This window comes from Mya arenaria, chromosome 14 (assembly GCF_026914265.1).
Source record: "Mya arenaria isolate MELC-2E11 chromosome 14, ASM2691426v1".
Lineage (NCBI taxonomy): Eukaryota > Metazoa > Mollusca > Bivalvia > Myida > Myidae > Mya > Mya arenaria.
In genome coordinates this window covers 57,864,127-57,879,645 of record NC_069135.1, presented here as the reverse complement: position 1 = coordinate 57,879,645, position 15,519 = coordinate 57,864,127, and the positions used below count along the sequence as shown (strand labels likewise).

Below are 15,519 nucleotides of genomic sequence, written 5' to 3'. Positions count from 1 at the left end.
GCATGCACGGGGTCCGTCATTCCTTAGCGTACACGTTGCATGCACGGGGTCCGTATTTCCATAGCTTACACGTTGCATGCACGGGGTCCGTATTCCCATAGCTTACACGTTGCATGCACGGGGTCCCTTTATCCATCCCGTACATGCTACGTGTATGGGGTCCGTATATCCATCGTGTGCACGTTGTATGTATGGAGTCCGTTCTTTTGTCCCGAGCATGCCAGGATACGGCTTCCATACATCCATATGTATATTTATATATTATTTTTTTGGCCAAAAAATTAACGGTTAAAATATGTTTTTCTGCATAAGTGTTAAATTATTTAAGAAATTAATAACTCCATATATTTAAGTTTATTTAAGTTCGGGGTGTGGATGTACAGAAGTCCGTACACGTGGTGCTCCGTATACGTATTCGTGTACGGGGTCCGTACACGTTTAGTGCACGGGTCCAGCCACGCCCGTATATTCAAAATACGCCAATGTGTATGCTCACGTAACGTCATTTCGGAAATGGCGTCGTTGCCCTAGCCCTGTGCGCGCTGACGTTTGATTTTGAACTGACAGCGGGCAAAAATTTCAAAACAGTGAAAAATATCCATTTACGACTGTTTCAATCAGTGAATTATACATTTTTATTTCACTGATTAATCTCTTAAAACCACCGTAAAGCATACAATAAATACATATACAGTTAGCTTTAGGATATTATGGACCATGGTCAAACAAAAGTGCAAAGGATAAATAATCATCATTTTCTGAAAGTGCACCATGAGCTTTCGGTCTTGTGACGTCACAAGATTGACGTCACACGCAAGGTAGTGTTGATCAGGCTCATCCGTACTGGAACCGGTTTGTGAGTTCACGAACGAGCGAATCGTTCACGTGCACGGGTTGTCTGCTGAAGTAAAAATGCATCATGTATCGGTGCTTCGGCATCGCACATGCGCGGTCTGAAAAAATAGAAATAAAATATAATAAATAAGCAAAGATGGCATGAAGCACTCGTTCACCTATAATAGGCGTACCTGAAACCAGGCGCGAAGCTGCCTTATACGCGAGTATGGGGCTAAATCCACATGATTCTGACAAAAATCAGCCAAAGTTGCAGTATGCGTACTTGACTCCATAATCCTGTCCATTATTAACTGTCCATTTTCCAGTGCTAAATAAAGCACCTCAGAACGCCAAAAATGCACCAGATTGGACCATTTTTTCCCTTTTTTCGAGGGGTCATGCCCCCGGAATCCCATAGCATAATTATGAATCCACATTAATAGAGGGCTAGCTACGCCCCTGGAAGCATGTTTAATTGTATGCCCCTATAACTTGAGAGACACATTAAAGTGCGAACATTTTTCATTAGTTCTAAAGAATACAGTTATCAAAAAATCATTTTCAAGCATTCTGGTCGCCATCAATCAGCTAAATTAACATAAACTTTAACCAGTTAAGGCGACTATAAATGAATTGCTAGGTATTCGTCCTCACCAGTTTCCTCTTTTTCCGTCGCCCCTTAAATTGTACTGACTCAAATAAAAATGTTGAATTAGGGCCTGTTTTTGCGTATCGATTCGTCCCGTATGCAATAAGAAAGCGCATGAATATACTCAACGGTGAAACAGTCATCGAAGAAAATAAAATGTCAACCCCTACTCCCCCGCCCTCCTTAATTTAAAATTAAAAGTTGGATGAAAATCTAACAGCTAATTTATATATACTCACGTTATCATGAGTAAAACAATTATTCGCTAATCAAAATTGTTCCAGACACCAAATCAAAACAACAAGACAAAACTAGGAATAAGGTTTGTAATTGGTAGCAAATTTCACATTGTAAGATCAATAGATTGAGTCTGGCTCGTTCGTTCGTCTTTGCCATATAGGTAGTATCTGTAACGTATAGGCACGTCAGAACGGAATGATATGCGAACGTCTACTGTATGACGCTGGATCGCCGCACTGACCTCGCTATGTACCTAGTCCTCTCGCTGGAGGGCCGGTGGGAATATACACCTGTTGAGTGCTACCAATAAATCTCGAGTGACGAATATGCCCCGCACAAGCCTTATATACTGAACCTAAATCTCGTGCACGGAAAATCGTGCACGAGAATAATATTCCCGCTAACAAGAACCGGTTTCTAGCGAAAACAACTATTTTAAGAAACAATTAGAACCGCGAATAATTTCATTTGGATTTCGCGGACACTTTTTGAGTTTCATTCAAGATGTCTTCCTACAATATATCAGATATACAGATATCCGTTAGTCTTCGATATTTGTTTTTGATGTCGGGATTTAAGCACTTGCCATTTCGGGTTAACGTAGATTGTGTTGTACGTTCGGACGTATCGGAGTATGCGGCGCCACTGCCTATATACAGCCAGTTAACACGACCCTGAATGTCATTTAACCATTCAATGGACTACTTAAAGGATACTTCGTTAATAAAAATTGCAACTGTGGCGGATCCGTGGTCTATTGTAACACACTTGACTGTCAATCCAGGGTCGCAGGTTCGTATCCCCGCCGCGCCACTAAAAATAAAATACTAATCGTCTCCCGGGACGGATGTAAAATGAGTGTCCTGTGTGGCAGTGCTATTACTGCAGTTTAACAATGTCAGAAAATCTCCAAATGCCTAAATAGGATTTCAAGATTTTCTAACATTGTTAAACTGCAGTAATTCATAGTTATTTTATGCTTGATAGTTGGTAGGAGCGACCCCTTTGATAAATATGAAGAAAAAATTTTTAGGTTAAATGTCATTTAATTGTGTACAGGTCAAATGACACCAAATCACTGTGTAATAATAGCAGCAAAAATAACAAAAGCAATCTTAGTGTTTGGCGCGGATGTGCATACCAGGTAAGTCGTTTACATTTGTATGTAATACGTAAATAGTTTAATTCAAGTCAACACTAGTGTAAAAGGCATTTAATCACGCTCGACATATGGTTTAACATATTTTTTACTGAAAGAAACATACAAAGTATGCAAGGTCGTATATACAATATCTAAATATAGGAATTAAATTGCTCGACATGTTGTTTGTAAAATGAAAGTATAAAATATAACAATTATACAGTGTCAATGCGGTCTCCACTAACCTCTGAATCGCAGGTACAAAAATGTCAAACCTTGTCATTATTTCCATTTTTTGGTGTTATAAAACTCATTAGAGCCTGCGGATATTTTTGAGTTATTAGAAGCGTCAGAAATTGTTGAAGTAAAATGCAGGAGCGCGTACAAGTGTCGTAACTTAGGGGGCGTAACCGTTTGAATTGTGCCCCTCCCTCAGAACCAAATGAATTTGGTTTAAAGTGTTGAAAGGGGGGGGGGCGACAATCCCCCAAGAAACTTTTTACAATTTTTATTTTTCATACATTTAAATAAAAAAGTAAACTTTTGCGATTTAATTGGGGGGCGGTGGTCTTCCGGGGCGCCGCCCTTGGATTCACCAGTGAAACGTGTCCTGTAACTACATTATGTTTAAAGGGCCAAACTCGCTCTTCTTGGTATATATATTTTATAAATCATCCAGTCGAAACCCATTGGCTCGATATCGCTTGGCTCGATTTCCTCGCTGGCTGGAACTGAACGTTGTGAACCGCTTATCTTTTACTAAAAATATGTAAGGATACACACTTGGCTCGATATTTGCGAGACTCGAATTATTTCGTCCGGTCCCTGGGCTATCGAGCCAACGGGTTTATAAGACAACCTTAATAAGGTATTCGACCCAAGCAGATGTGAACTACAGTTGCCTGGTGACGTCATATTATATTGATATCACTTGAAAGGGTTTTGTGTCCAGAATTATTTTTTACCAAAAATAACTTAAAATGTTTTTTATTAGGCCCTTCAAAGATTGCAAAATATGGCGTTAACATCCATTTAAATTGAAACAAAATAGCAAATATACAAACTGTACATAACTTAATGTATGATATGTTGTTGATTGTTATTTTTTTTAACGAATTAGAAATCAGCCAGCACATACTTAAAGTACACCGTATTGTGTATGGTTACCAACAGACAACTTCAGGTACCAATAAATACTTTTCCTATATATTATACATGTATAGTCAATTGAGCAATTTGCATGTAAGATAAGACTGGTTTCAAGTACTTCAGGTATATTTCTGTTAGCTTTATTAACGCTCTAGCTAGGACATTCTGTTTTACTGAGTGCCACTTTAAAGTGACTCGCTCATGTCTTTTTACCAAAAATTACTTTTATTGTTAATGCATCAGGAAACACTTATTTTATCATTATTTGACTCTATGATATCGAAATTGCAGAAAAATACAATTATAGCATTAAAAAGTATTTTGGCTTTAGTGGGGTTCGAACCCACGCCGGTAAAGTCAAGAAAAAAGTAGAGTACATCCGTTTAGTCCTAACGGCCACCGGGACGTTAAAAAGTGATGAGGATATGTTAACATCTTAAGGATACATTGATGACATCACGAGATAATGTCAATCAACTAACACCACAGCCGTAATTAATTTTCAATCGCCATTTGCTGAAGGGTTCGAGCTTTTGGTATTTTTGTTTTAACACTTCTTACGATTTGCTACATTTTATTTCGTAATTAAAAAGTGCATTTTACAGTCCATGAGTGAGTCCCTTTAAAACAAGGGTTGGGCCTTTAAGTCTTATTATCTTATATTCATACTGAATTGCGATCTGTCTGTATGACAGATATTGAAAAACATCTTTGCTTTAAATGATTTCAATTTAATGACTTCTAGACATATCGATTCTAATAAGCCTGTCATCTTCAAAGACGTGACTCAAACACAAATATGTTGTTTCTTCCAAACAATGTGTTAAAACTAAAAATGCCTTGAGAAATTAAGCGTCAAATTCTATTCAGGGTTGTCAATGCATTTATTTTTGAGAAAAGATGTATATATATATATATATATATGTTTTGAATATATAATGATATTGAAATGATATCGGAAAGATGTGGCTTGTTGATTTGAGTTACGTGTATTGATTTGTTTCATAAACAACGATTCAATACTTTGTACAAGAGAAATGGTAAAAATAATAAAAAGTAAATGATGATGATGATGATGATGATGATGATGATGATGGTCATGATCATGATGATGATAATCATCACGACGACGACGACGACGACTGACGTTGATGATGGTGACGATATCGATGATGATGTTGCTGCTGCTGCTGCTGCTGCTGATGATGATGATGATGATGAGACCTGAGAGGTATTGCATTTTGAAAACTGTTCGGAGATATTGTTTTGACTGGTTTGTTATATTGAACAAAAATTGTTAAAGACAATTCATAATTCAATCTTTATTGTTTAAATCGTTGTTAAATCTTTTAAATAAACAGTATTTCAGATCAATGTCAAATACGTGATAAAATCCTCAGTTGAAGACATAATGCAAGGACTCCTGAAACCGACATTTTGTCACATGGAGGGCAAATTATTCTATGCGCATGTGTACCGGAAGGCTAGTACGATGATGGATCACAACAAAACGATGATGAAACGCGACGGAACGATGTAGAGAACACGACAGTACGATGATGAAAACACAACATACGATTATGAAAACACGATAGTACGATGATGAAAACGAGACGGTACGATGATGAATGCGCGATAGTACGATGATGAAACCGCGATATCACGATGATGAAAACGCGACAGTTCGATGATGAAAACGCGACAGAAGGCGTTGAAAACGCGACAATACGATACTACGATTATGTAAGCGCTGGTGAAATGCGACAATACGATGGTGAAAAACGATAGTCGCATTATCACCATCGAACTGCCGTAGTATCGCTGTCGTACTATCGCGTTTTCATCATTGTATTGTCGCGTTTTCATTATCGTAGTTTCGTGATTTCTCGTTTACATCATCATACTATCAAGTATCGTGTTTCAGATTAACACATTCATAGGCGATGGCCATAACAGCATTCCGTATAATTTTATATTGCTTCCCAGCTGGTAGATTAGTGCAAGGGAAAATCGGAAACCAGGATCTCGCGAGATGCGAGGTGAAACTTCAGGCAAGGCACATACTTGCTTTAGTTTGAAGGTGTAAGGCTATTCCACTAGACTTCTCTTATTTTAGAGGAACTATTTGACGTCACTAGTCATTTAAAATTACTGCGTTTTACAACGTCAGTAAACAACGTCGCACGCCCTTTTTGGTGAACTGTACAACAGTGCGTTTTCTACGTCAACTTTTCCACAAGCTTATAATTTTAGATATGCAAGAAAAAAATATCAACCATGTTTTTCAGGTCCGGGTCGAAAAATCCGACCCTCGGGCAAGTGTGTGTACCGGAAACACATGATAGATACTTAAAACATCAATTTGATTAGGACCTGTTTCTCCTTAATTATTCATTCGAAATGGTCTTGAAATACTGAGGTACATGTAAAATAGTTTGTTCATACACATCATAAAACACCATACTTAAAAGTATACATATGTACCAACTGATAAATTCAACTTTTTTTCTCCAAGTTGTATTCAATAATTTATTAACTAAATTGTTCAACCATGAATACACGCATTTTAAAATTGAGAAATTGCAAGGCAATATGTTTTGTATGGAACAATGCATTCATGACCTGCGCAAACTGTTTAAAATATGAACAAATAAAATATTTCAAACATGTTATTTATGTATATTTTGTTTGATTTATAGTAAAAATAAACACATACAATTAGTCAAACACATTATTGCAAGAACATCTTATAAAATGTTAGAGTAGTTAAAGGCTTGTTCACGTTTTAAGGCTTAAACATCACAGAAAAAACATCCATTTATTTTTATATGTCCACAAAATGATGATAATATTCATGTTGAAGCTGTATTGTCAATATTTATTTAAATATGACAGAAAATACCCCCTGTGCCGACAAGCATTAAACATGGAATGACCTCAGGCTTGGATTTACAAAATTCTGCCAATAGCTGCTTGGTGTATGTTCTTTCAAGACAAGATATATAACTTGATTTAAACTAAGTTTTTAAAATTGTTTTACACACGTGAAACAGTATAAGATATGATGTCACGTTGAAATTGTACATTTTTATGAGCTATTAAAAATGTATAGGCTAAAACCTATCAAGAGCGATTCTTATTGAAAATTTGAGTGAAGTCAAGTTCAGAAAGCAGCTTAACACATTGAAAATTTGAGTGAAGTCAAGTTCAGGAAGCAGCTTAACACATTGAAAATTTGAGTGAAGTCAAGTTCAGAAAGCAGCTTAACACATTGAAAATTTGAGTGAAGTCAAGTTCAGAAAGCAGCTTAACCCATTGAAAATTTGCCCAACACATGCATGTACTGTCAATCGCAACTAAAACATAAAAGTACTGTCAGTCGCAGCCTATCACAATATGTTACTTAAACAAGTCAAAACAAGTAAAAAATATAAAAATCACATTATACGCGGCATTTGGCTTAGTCTCGCTGATTTTCAAAATGTTAAATAATGAGCTACAAGAATCAAAGATCATACGAATGGAATTAAGTACATGTATATAGTAAAATGAATTGAGAATGAGTTTGAGATTTGACTTCAGTATTTTCGTGATATTGGGGCCTGGTATCGTAGAAAAAAAAAGCGAATTTCCTTTGCGAATCAAGCCGATTTTTTTACGTTCAGCGAAAGACAAATATGACGTCATGACACCGTTTATTATCATTAACATAATTAAGTAGAAATATTCTACGACAGTATACAGTCGAAACCTGTTAGATCGATATATCTTGGCTCGATTTTCTAGTTGGCACGAACTGGATGTTAAGAACCGCTTTTGTTTTACTCTTTGCAAGCATTCCCGCTTGGCTCGATATTCGCGAGGCTCGAAGTACTTTGGCCGGTCCCTGGGATATCAAGCCAACGGGTTTCTACTGTAGTAAGAAACTGTTTAATGCAGTATTGTAACTGCAAGAATGGTTACAAATTAGGTAAATGAAAATAAAACAATGACTAGAGGATCATTACCGTAGAGTTTTCACAAAATTGATGAAGAAGATAAGGAGAAGATGTTACATTGAATTGTGAAGTTAGAGTCAATGAGGTATTTTTTATTGTCTGGTTCTCACCGTTTAAATATGGTAGCTCATTACGAGTTTGAGTCTGGTACGCACCGTTTCAATACTGTAGCTCATTACGAGGTTGAGTCTGGTACACACCGTTTAAATATGGTAGCTCATTGCGAGGTTGAGTCTGGTACTCACCGTTTAAATATGGTAGCTCATTACGAGTTTGAGTCTGGTACGCACCGTTGAAATACGGTAGCTCATTACGAGGTTGAGTCTGGTACACACCGTTTAAATATGGTAGCTCATTACGAGGTTGAGTCTTGTACTTGCCGTTTAAATACTGTAGCTCATTGCAAGTTTGGGTCTGGTTTTCACCGTTTAAATACGGTAGCTCATTACGAAGTTGAGTCTGGTACTCACCGTTTAGATACTGTAGCTCATTACGAGGTTGAGTCTGGTACTCACCGTTTAAATACGGTAGCTCATTACGAGGTTGAGTCTGGTAAATACGATAGCTCATTACGAGGTTGAGTCTGGTACACACCGTTTAAATACGGTAGCTCATTACGAGGTTGAGTCTGGTACTCATCGTTTAAATACGGTAGCTCATTGCGTGGTTGGCTCTGGTACTCACCGTTTAAATACGATGGTTCATTGCGAGGTTGAGTCTGGTACTCACCGTTTATATACGGTAGCTCATTACGTGGTTGAGTCTGGTACTTACCGTTTAAATACGGTACTCATTACGAGGTTGAGTCTGGTACTCACCGTTTAAATACGGTAGCTCATTACGAGGTTGAGTCTGGTACTCACCGTTTAAATACGATAGCTCATTACGAGGTTGAGTCTGGTAAATACGGTAGCTCATTACGAGGTTGAGTCTGGTACTCATCGTTTAAATACGGTAGCTCATTGCGTGGTTGGTTCTGGTACTCACCGTTTAAATACGATGGTTCATTGCGAGGTTGAGTCTGGTACTCACTGTTTATATACGGTAGCTCATTACGAGGTTGAGTCTGGTATTCACCGTTTAAATACGGTACTCATTACGAGGTTGAGTCTGGTAAATACGGTAGCTCATTACGAGGTTGAGTCTGGTACACACCGTTTAAATACGATAGATCATTGCGAGGTTGAGTCTGGTAATCACCGTTTAAATACGATAGATCATTGCGAGGTTGGGTCTGGTAATCACCGTTTAAATACGATAGATCATTGCGAGGTTGAGTCTGGTAATCACCGTTTAAATACGATAGATCATTGCGAGGTTGAGTCTGGTAATCACCGTTTAAATACGATAGATCATTGCGAGGTTGGGTCTGGTACTCAACGTTTAAACACGATAGCTCATTACGAGGTTGCGTCTGGTACTCACCGTTTAAATACGGTAGCTCATTGCGAGGTTGAGTCTGGTACTCACCGTTTTAAGACGATAGTTCATTACGTGGTTGGGTCTGGTACTCTCCGTTTAAATACGATGGCTTATTACGAGTTTGTTCTTTAAAAAAATGTTTTATTTTGTGCTTCATTTGGTTAGTGTTTTTTGTTAAATATTTGATATGTTTTTATTAATTATGTCGCAATAATTTCAATATTTAGTGTTGTTATTACAAGACCATTACATTCAGTATAAATTATTTTTATTAATTATCTGTTTGGTTTTAGTGTGTTTTTGAAATATTCAAATGTAGTCAATGTTTCAATCACAGTTTAATAGTTTGATGTAATGCTGAAATATACCAATGACATATATTGATAGATGGCATGATTTTACAGTATTTAATATTCGATTCGGTACGGACAAGAATGAACTATGTAAAACATGCAACACTTTTCTTATAACAATGTCAGATTTTAGAAATAGACTCGGAGTATGCTGGATTTGATATTATTTTGCGTATGTATCTAGTACGTAAGTTGGTAAGTTGGTAGACAAATACAAAGAAAAAACTCTCAACCTTGGTACAAGTATCGTTTGCATCAATTATTTGTCGACAGTATACTCCTGTTTTAAGTATGAAAACAATATCCTAACAAATCTCGTCAGACAAGCTTCAGTCTGTTTCCGGTGGAACTGTTGTCGCGGGCGCTACCCCGTAAGTCCCCGGAAGATGTCGTAAAGGCCGTACAAACCCTGGACCGATGAGAGGCGGACCGGTCGGCCGTCATGGTAGTCCTCCATATGGAGTCTGTGAAAGTATGTATAAGAGGATAATTAACCAGTCGACTAACATTTTGCTTGCCTTTAAAAACAATGCCTCGTTCTTGTTGGATCTGAATTCTTCCAAACCGTGAACAATTGCATTTACCTTTTTTGTACAGCCCTTCTCACCATTACCGGGTTATTGTCATTAAAATTGCTATATAGATATTTTGTGTCGTTGCTGCTGTTGCTGGTGATGCTGCTCTGTTGATTGTATGATTTAATATTGTATATACCTTAGAATACCAAAGTCAGTGAATACGGTAGCATGATGTTGATAATGGTTCTTCACTTTTAGGTAAATATCCGTTTCGTAATAAATAAAATAATATTATTCAATGCACAAGTTAACTTTACTATTAAATGGATACAGCGTACCCTGATCACCATAAGTTCAGCGCCATTTTGGTTCTAATTATTATTGCGCGTTTATTGCCATTTGATAAGAAATTGTAAAATAGATATTTTGAATTTATTTTTTTTTTCAATCTATTTTCAAACTATATGCTAACATGTTAATGATTGTTTATTTTATATGGTTATGTATTAATCCATGGATTCCATCAATGACAGGAAATGTAAGCAATGCTAAAACGAATAAAAATTGTTTGCAGTTTTTACCCAATTTGACACCAGATCAAAGCGCTCCGAACATAGTATTATGCGTCCTTTATATTTCAAAATTCAGTTATTTATCAATGATCCCACTATTTCTATTAAAATTAGACATATAAGTTATTGCAATAATTAATATTAAACATTGAGCACGCAAAATTCAAAATTCAAATTAGCCATAGTTAATTATGATCTTTGTACATGAGCATTCCAAACTACCCATACAATATATATACAATTATAATTGTCATTTGCCGACAATGCATTGGTTCTGAAAGGAGGGGATTCGGAGAGAAGGGGAGAGGAGGGGAGAGGAGAGGAGATGTTAGGAGGGGAGGCGAGGAGAGGCAAGGAGACGGTAGGCGAGGAGAGGAAAGGAGAGGTGGGCAGAGGTGGGGAGATGTTAGGAGGGGAGGCGAGGAGACGGGAGGCGAGAAGAGGAGAGGAGAGGTGGGGAGATGAAGGGAGGGGAGGGCAGGAGATGAGAGACAGGAGAGGAGAGGTGGGGAGAAGAGGGGAAGAAAAAAGGGGAGAGGAGGGGAGAGGTAGGGAGAGGAGATGAGAGGTGGGGAAGGGTAGGGAGAGGAGATGAGGAGTGGGGAAAGGAGGGAAGAGTAGAGGAGGGGAAGAGAGGAGGGAAGAGGTGGGGAGAGGAGTGGAGAGATAGGGAGAGGTGAAAAGAGGAGAAGAGAGCAGAGGAGGGGAGAGCAGAGGAGGGGAGGGGATGGGAGGAGAAAAAAGGAGGGGAGGGGAGGATAGGTGGGTAGAGGAGCGAGGGGAGGGGAGGGGAGAAGAAGAGAGGAGGAGGGGACAGGGGAAGGGAGCGGAGAAGAGGAAGGGAGAGGAGAGGAGGGATGGGAGGAGAGAAGGGGACTGGAGGGGAGGAGGGGAGAGGAGGAAAAAGGGGAGGAGGGGAGTGGAGGGGAGGAGAGGAGGTGAGGGGAGGGAAGGGGAGAGGGTGAGGTGAGGAGAGGGGAGGGGAGGAGAAGAGAAGAGGAGGGAGAGGAGGAGAGGGAGGGGAGGAGGAGAAGAGAGAGGAGGGGGAGAGGAAGTGAGAGGAGAGGAGTGAGGGGAGGAGAGGAGGTGACTGGAAGGGAGAGGAAGGGATCGGGTAGGAGGGTGGGGGAGGGGAGTGGAGGGGAGGATAGGAGGGGAGAGGAGATGAATCGAGGGGAGAGGGTGGGGGTAGGGGAGGAGACTAGAGGGGGAGGCGAGAGGAGGAAGTGAGAGGAGGGAGGGGAGGGGAGGGGAGAGAAGGGGAGAGGGGGAGGAGGAAACAGGGTAGGTGGGTAGGGGAGTGGAGGAGAAGAGTGGAGGGGAGGGGAGGAGAGGAAGTGAGAGGAGAGGAGTAAGGGGAGGAGAGGAGAGGACGGGACTGGAGGGGAGAGGAGGGGACCGGTTCGGAGGGTGGGGGAGAGGAGTGGAGGCGAGGATAGGAGTGAAGAGGAGATGAGTGGAGGGAAGAGGGTAGGGGTAGGGGAGGAGACTAGAGGGGGAGGCGAGAAGAGGAAGTGAGGGGTAGGAGGGGAGGGGAGGGAGGGGAGGAGCGGAGGGGAGAGGTTGAGTCTGGTACTCACCGTTTAAATACGGTAGCTCATTACGAGGTTGAGTCTGGTAAATACGATAGCTCATTACGAGGTTGAGTCTGGTACACACCGTTTAAATACGGTAGCTCATTACGAGGTTGAGTCTGGTACTCATCGTTTAAATACGGTAGCTCATTGCGTGGTTGGCTCTGGTACTCACCGTTTAAATACGATGGTTCATTGCAAGGTTGAGTCTGGTACTCACCGTTTATATACGGTAGCTCATTACGTGGTTGAGTCTGGTACTTACCGTTTAAATACGGTACTCATTACGAGGTTGAGTCTGGTACTCACCGTTTAAATACGGTAGCTCATTACGAGGTTGAGTCTGGTACTCACCGTTTAAATACGGTAGCTCATTACGAGGTTGAGTCTGGTAAATACGGTAGCTCATTACGAGGTTGAGTCTGGTACTCATCGTTTAAATACGGTAGCTCATTGCGTGGTTGGTTCTGGTACTCACCGTTTAAATACGATGGTTCGTTGCGAGGTTGAGTCTGGTACTCACTGTTTATATACGGTAGCTCATTACGAGGTTGAGTCTGGTATTCACCGTTTAAATACGGTACTCATTACGAGGTTGAGTCTGGTAAATACGGTAGCTCATTACGAGGTTGAGTCTGGTACACACCGTTTAAATACGATAGATCATTGCGAGGTTGAGTCTGGTAATCACCGTTTAAATACGATAGATCATTGCGAGGTTGGGTCTGGTAATCACCGTTTAAATACGATAGATCATTGCGAGGTTGAGTCTGGTAATCACCGTTTAAATACGATAGATCATTGCGAGGTTGAGTCTGGTAATCACCGTTTAAATACGATAGATCATTGCGAGGTTGGGTCTGGTACTCAACGTTTTAAACACGATAGCTCATTACGAGGTTGCGTCTGGTACGCACCGTTTAAATACGGTAGCTCATTGCGAGGTTGAGTCTGGTACTCACCGTTTTAAGACGATAGTTCATTACGTGGTTGGGTCTGGTACTCTCCGTTTAAATACGATGACTTATTACGAGTTTGTTCTTTAAAAAATGTTTTATTTTGTGCTTCATTTGGTTAGTGTTTTTTGTTAAATATTTGATATGTTTTTATTAATTATGTCGCAATAATTTCAATATTTAGTGTTGTTATTACAAGACCATTACATTCAGTATAAATTATTTTTATTAATTATCTGTTTGGTTTTAGTGTGTTTTTGAAATATTCAAATGTAGTCAATGTTTCAATCACAGTTTAATAGTTTGATGTAATGCTGAAATATACCAATGACATATATTGATAGATGGCATGATTTTACAGTATTTAATATTCGATTCGGTACGGACAAGAATGAACTATGTAAAACATGCAACACTTTTCTTATAACAATGTCAGATTTTAGAAATAGACTCGGAGTATGCTGGATTTGATATTATTTTGCGTATGTATCTAGTACGTAAGTTGGTAAGTTGGTAGACAAATACAAAGAAAAAACTCTCAACCTTGGTACAAGTATCGTTTGCATCAATTATTTGTCGACAGTATACTCCTGTTTTAAGTATGAAAACAATATCCTAACAAATCTCGTCAGACAAGCTTCAGTCTGTTTCCGGTGGAACTGTTGTCGCGGGCGCTACCCCGTAAGTCCCCGGAAGATGTCGTAAAGGCCGTACAAACCCTGGACCGATGAGAGGCGGACCGGTCGGCCGTCATGGTAGTCCTCCAGATGGAGTCTGTGAAAGTATGTATAAGAGGATAATTAACCAGTCGACTAACATTTTGCTTGCCTTTAAAAACAATGCCTCGTTCTTGTTGGATCTGAATTCTTCCAAACCGTGAACAATTGCATTTACCTTTTTTGTACAGCCCTTCTCACCATTACCGGGTTATTGTCATTAAAATTGCTATATAGATATTTTGTGTCGTTGCTGCTGTTGCTGGTGATGCTGCTCTGTTGATTGTATGATTTAATATTGTATATACCTTAGAATACCAAAGTCAGTGAATACGGTAGCATGATGTTGATAATGGTTCTTCACTTTTAGGTAAATATCCGTTTCGTAATAAATAAAATAATATTATTCAATGCACAAGTTAACTTTACTATTTTGGTTCTAATTATTATTGCGCGTTTATTGCCATTTGATAAGAAATTGTAAAATAGATATTTTGAATTTTTTTTTTTTTTTTTCAATCTATTTTCAAACTATATGCTAACATGTTAATGATTGTTTATTTTATATGATTATGTATTAATCCATGGATTCCATCAATGACAGGAAATGTAAGCAATGCTAAAACGAATAAAAATTGTTTGCAGTTTTTACCCAATTTGACACCAGATCAAAGCGCTCCGAACATAGTATTATGCGTCCTTTATATTTCAAAATTCAGTTATTTATCAATGATCCCACTATTTCTATTAAAATTAGACATATAAGTTATTGCAATAATTAATATTAAACATTGAGCACGCAAAATTCAAAATTCAAAATAGCCATAGTTAATTATGATCTTTGTACATGAGCATTCCAAACTACCCATACAATATATATACAATTATAATTGTCATTTGCCGACAATGCATTGGTTCTGAAAGGAGGGGATTCGGAGAGAAGGGGAGAGGAGGGGAGAGGAGAGGAGATGTTAGGAGGGGAGGCGAGGAGAGGCAAGGAGACGGTAGGCGAGGAGAGGAAAGGAGAGGTGGGCAGAGGTGGGGAGATGTTAGGAGGGGAGGCGAGGAGACGGGAGGCGAGAAGAGGAGAGGAGAGGTGGGGAGATGAAGGGAGGGGAGGGCAGGAGATGAGAGACAGGAGAGGAGAGGTGGGGAGAAGAGGGGAAGAAAAAAGGGGAGAGGAGGGGAGAGGTAGGGAGAGGAGATGAGAGGTGGGGAAGGGTAGGGAGAGGAGATGAGGAGTGGGGAAAGGAGGGAAGAGTAGAGGAGGGGAAGAGAGGAGGGAAGAGGTGGGGAGAGGAGTGGAGAGATAGGGAGAGGTGAAAAGAGGAGAAGAGAGCAGAGGAGGGGAGAGCAGAGGAGGGGAGGGGATGGGAGGAGAAAAAAGGAGGGGA

General features: G+C 39.6%; 1 protein-coding gene across 1 annotated transcript; it reads right to left on the bottom strand.

The window, feature by feature from the left end:
* Positions 1-10,153: 10,153 nt before the first annotated feature.
* On the bottom strand, positions 10,154-12,514 carry LOC128216298 (uncharacterized). Its single transcript, XM_052922865.1, has 2 exons — positions 11,142-12,514; positions 10,154-10,253 (listed from the first exon to the last, which is right to left on the bottom strand). The coding sequence occupies exons 1-2, from the start codon at positions 12,512-12,514 to the stop codon at positions 10,154-10,156; spliced, it is 1,473 nt and encodes a 490-aa protein (XP_052778825.1).
* Positions 12,515-15,519: the final 3,005 nt, after the last annotated feature.

What these genes read in the sequence shown, in the direction of transcription:
- LOC128216298 (XM_052922865.1), bottom strand. Translation starts at nt 12,514, where the DNA reads ATGAGCTATCGTATTTACCAGACTCAACCTCGTAATGAGCTACCGTAT. An exon ending in CCTTTCAGAACCAATGCATT is followed by an intron (nt 10,254 to 11,141) that starts GTCGGCAAATGA and finishes ATACTTTCACAG; the next exon opens with ACTCCATATGGAGGACTACC.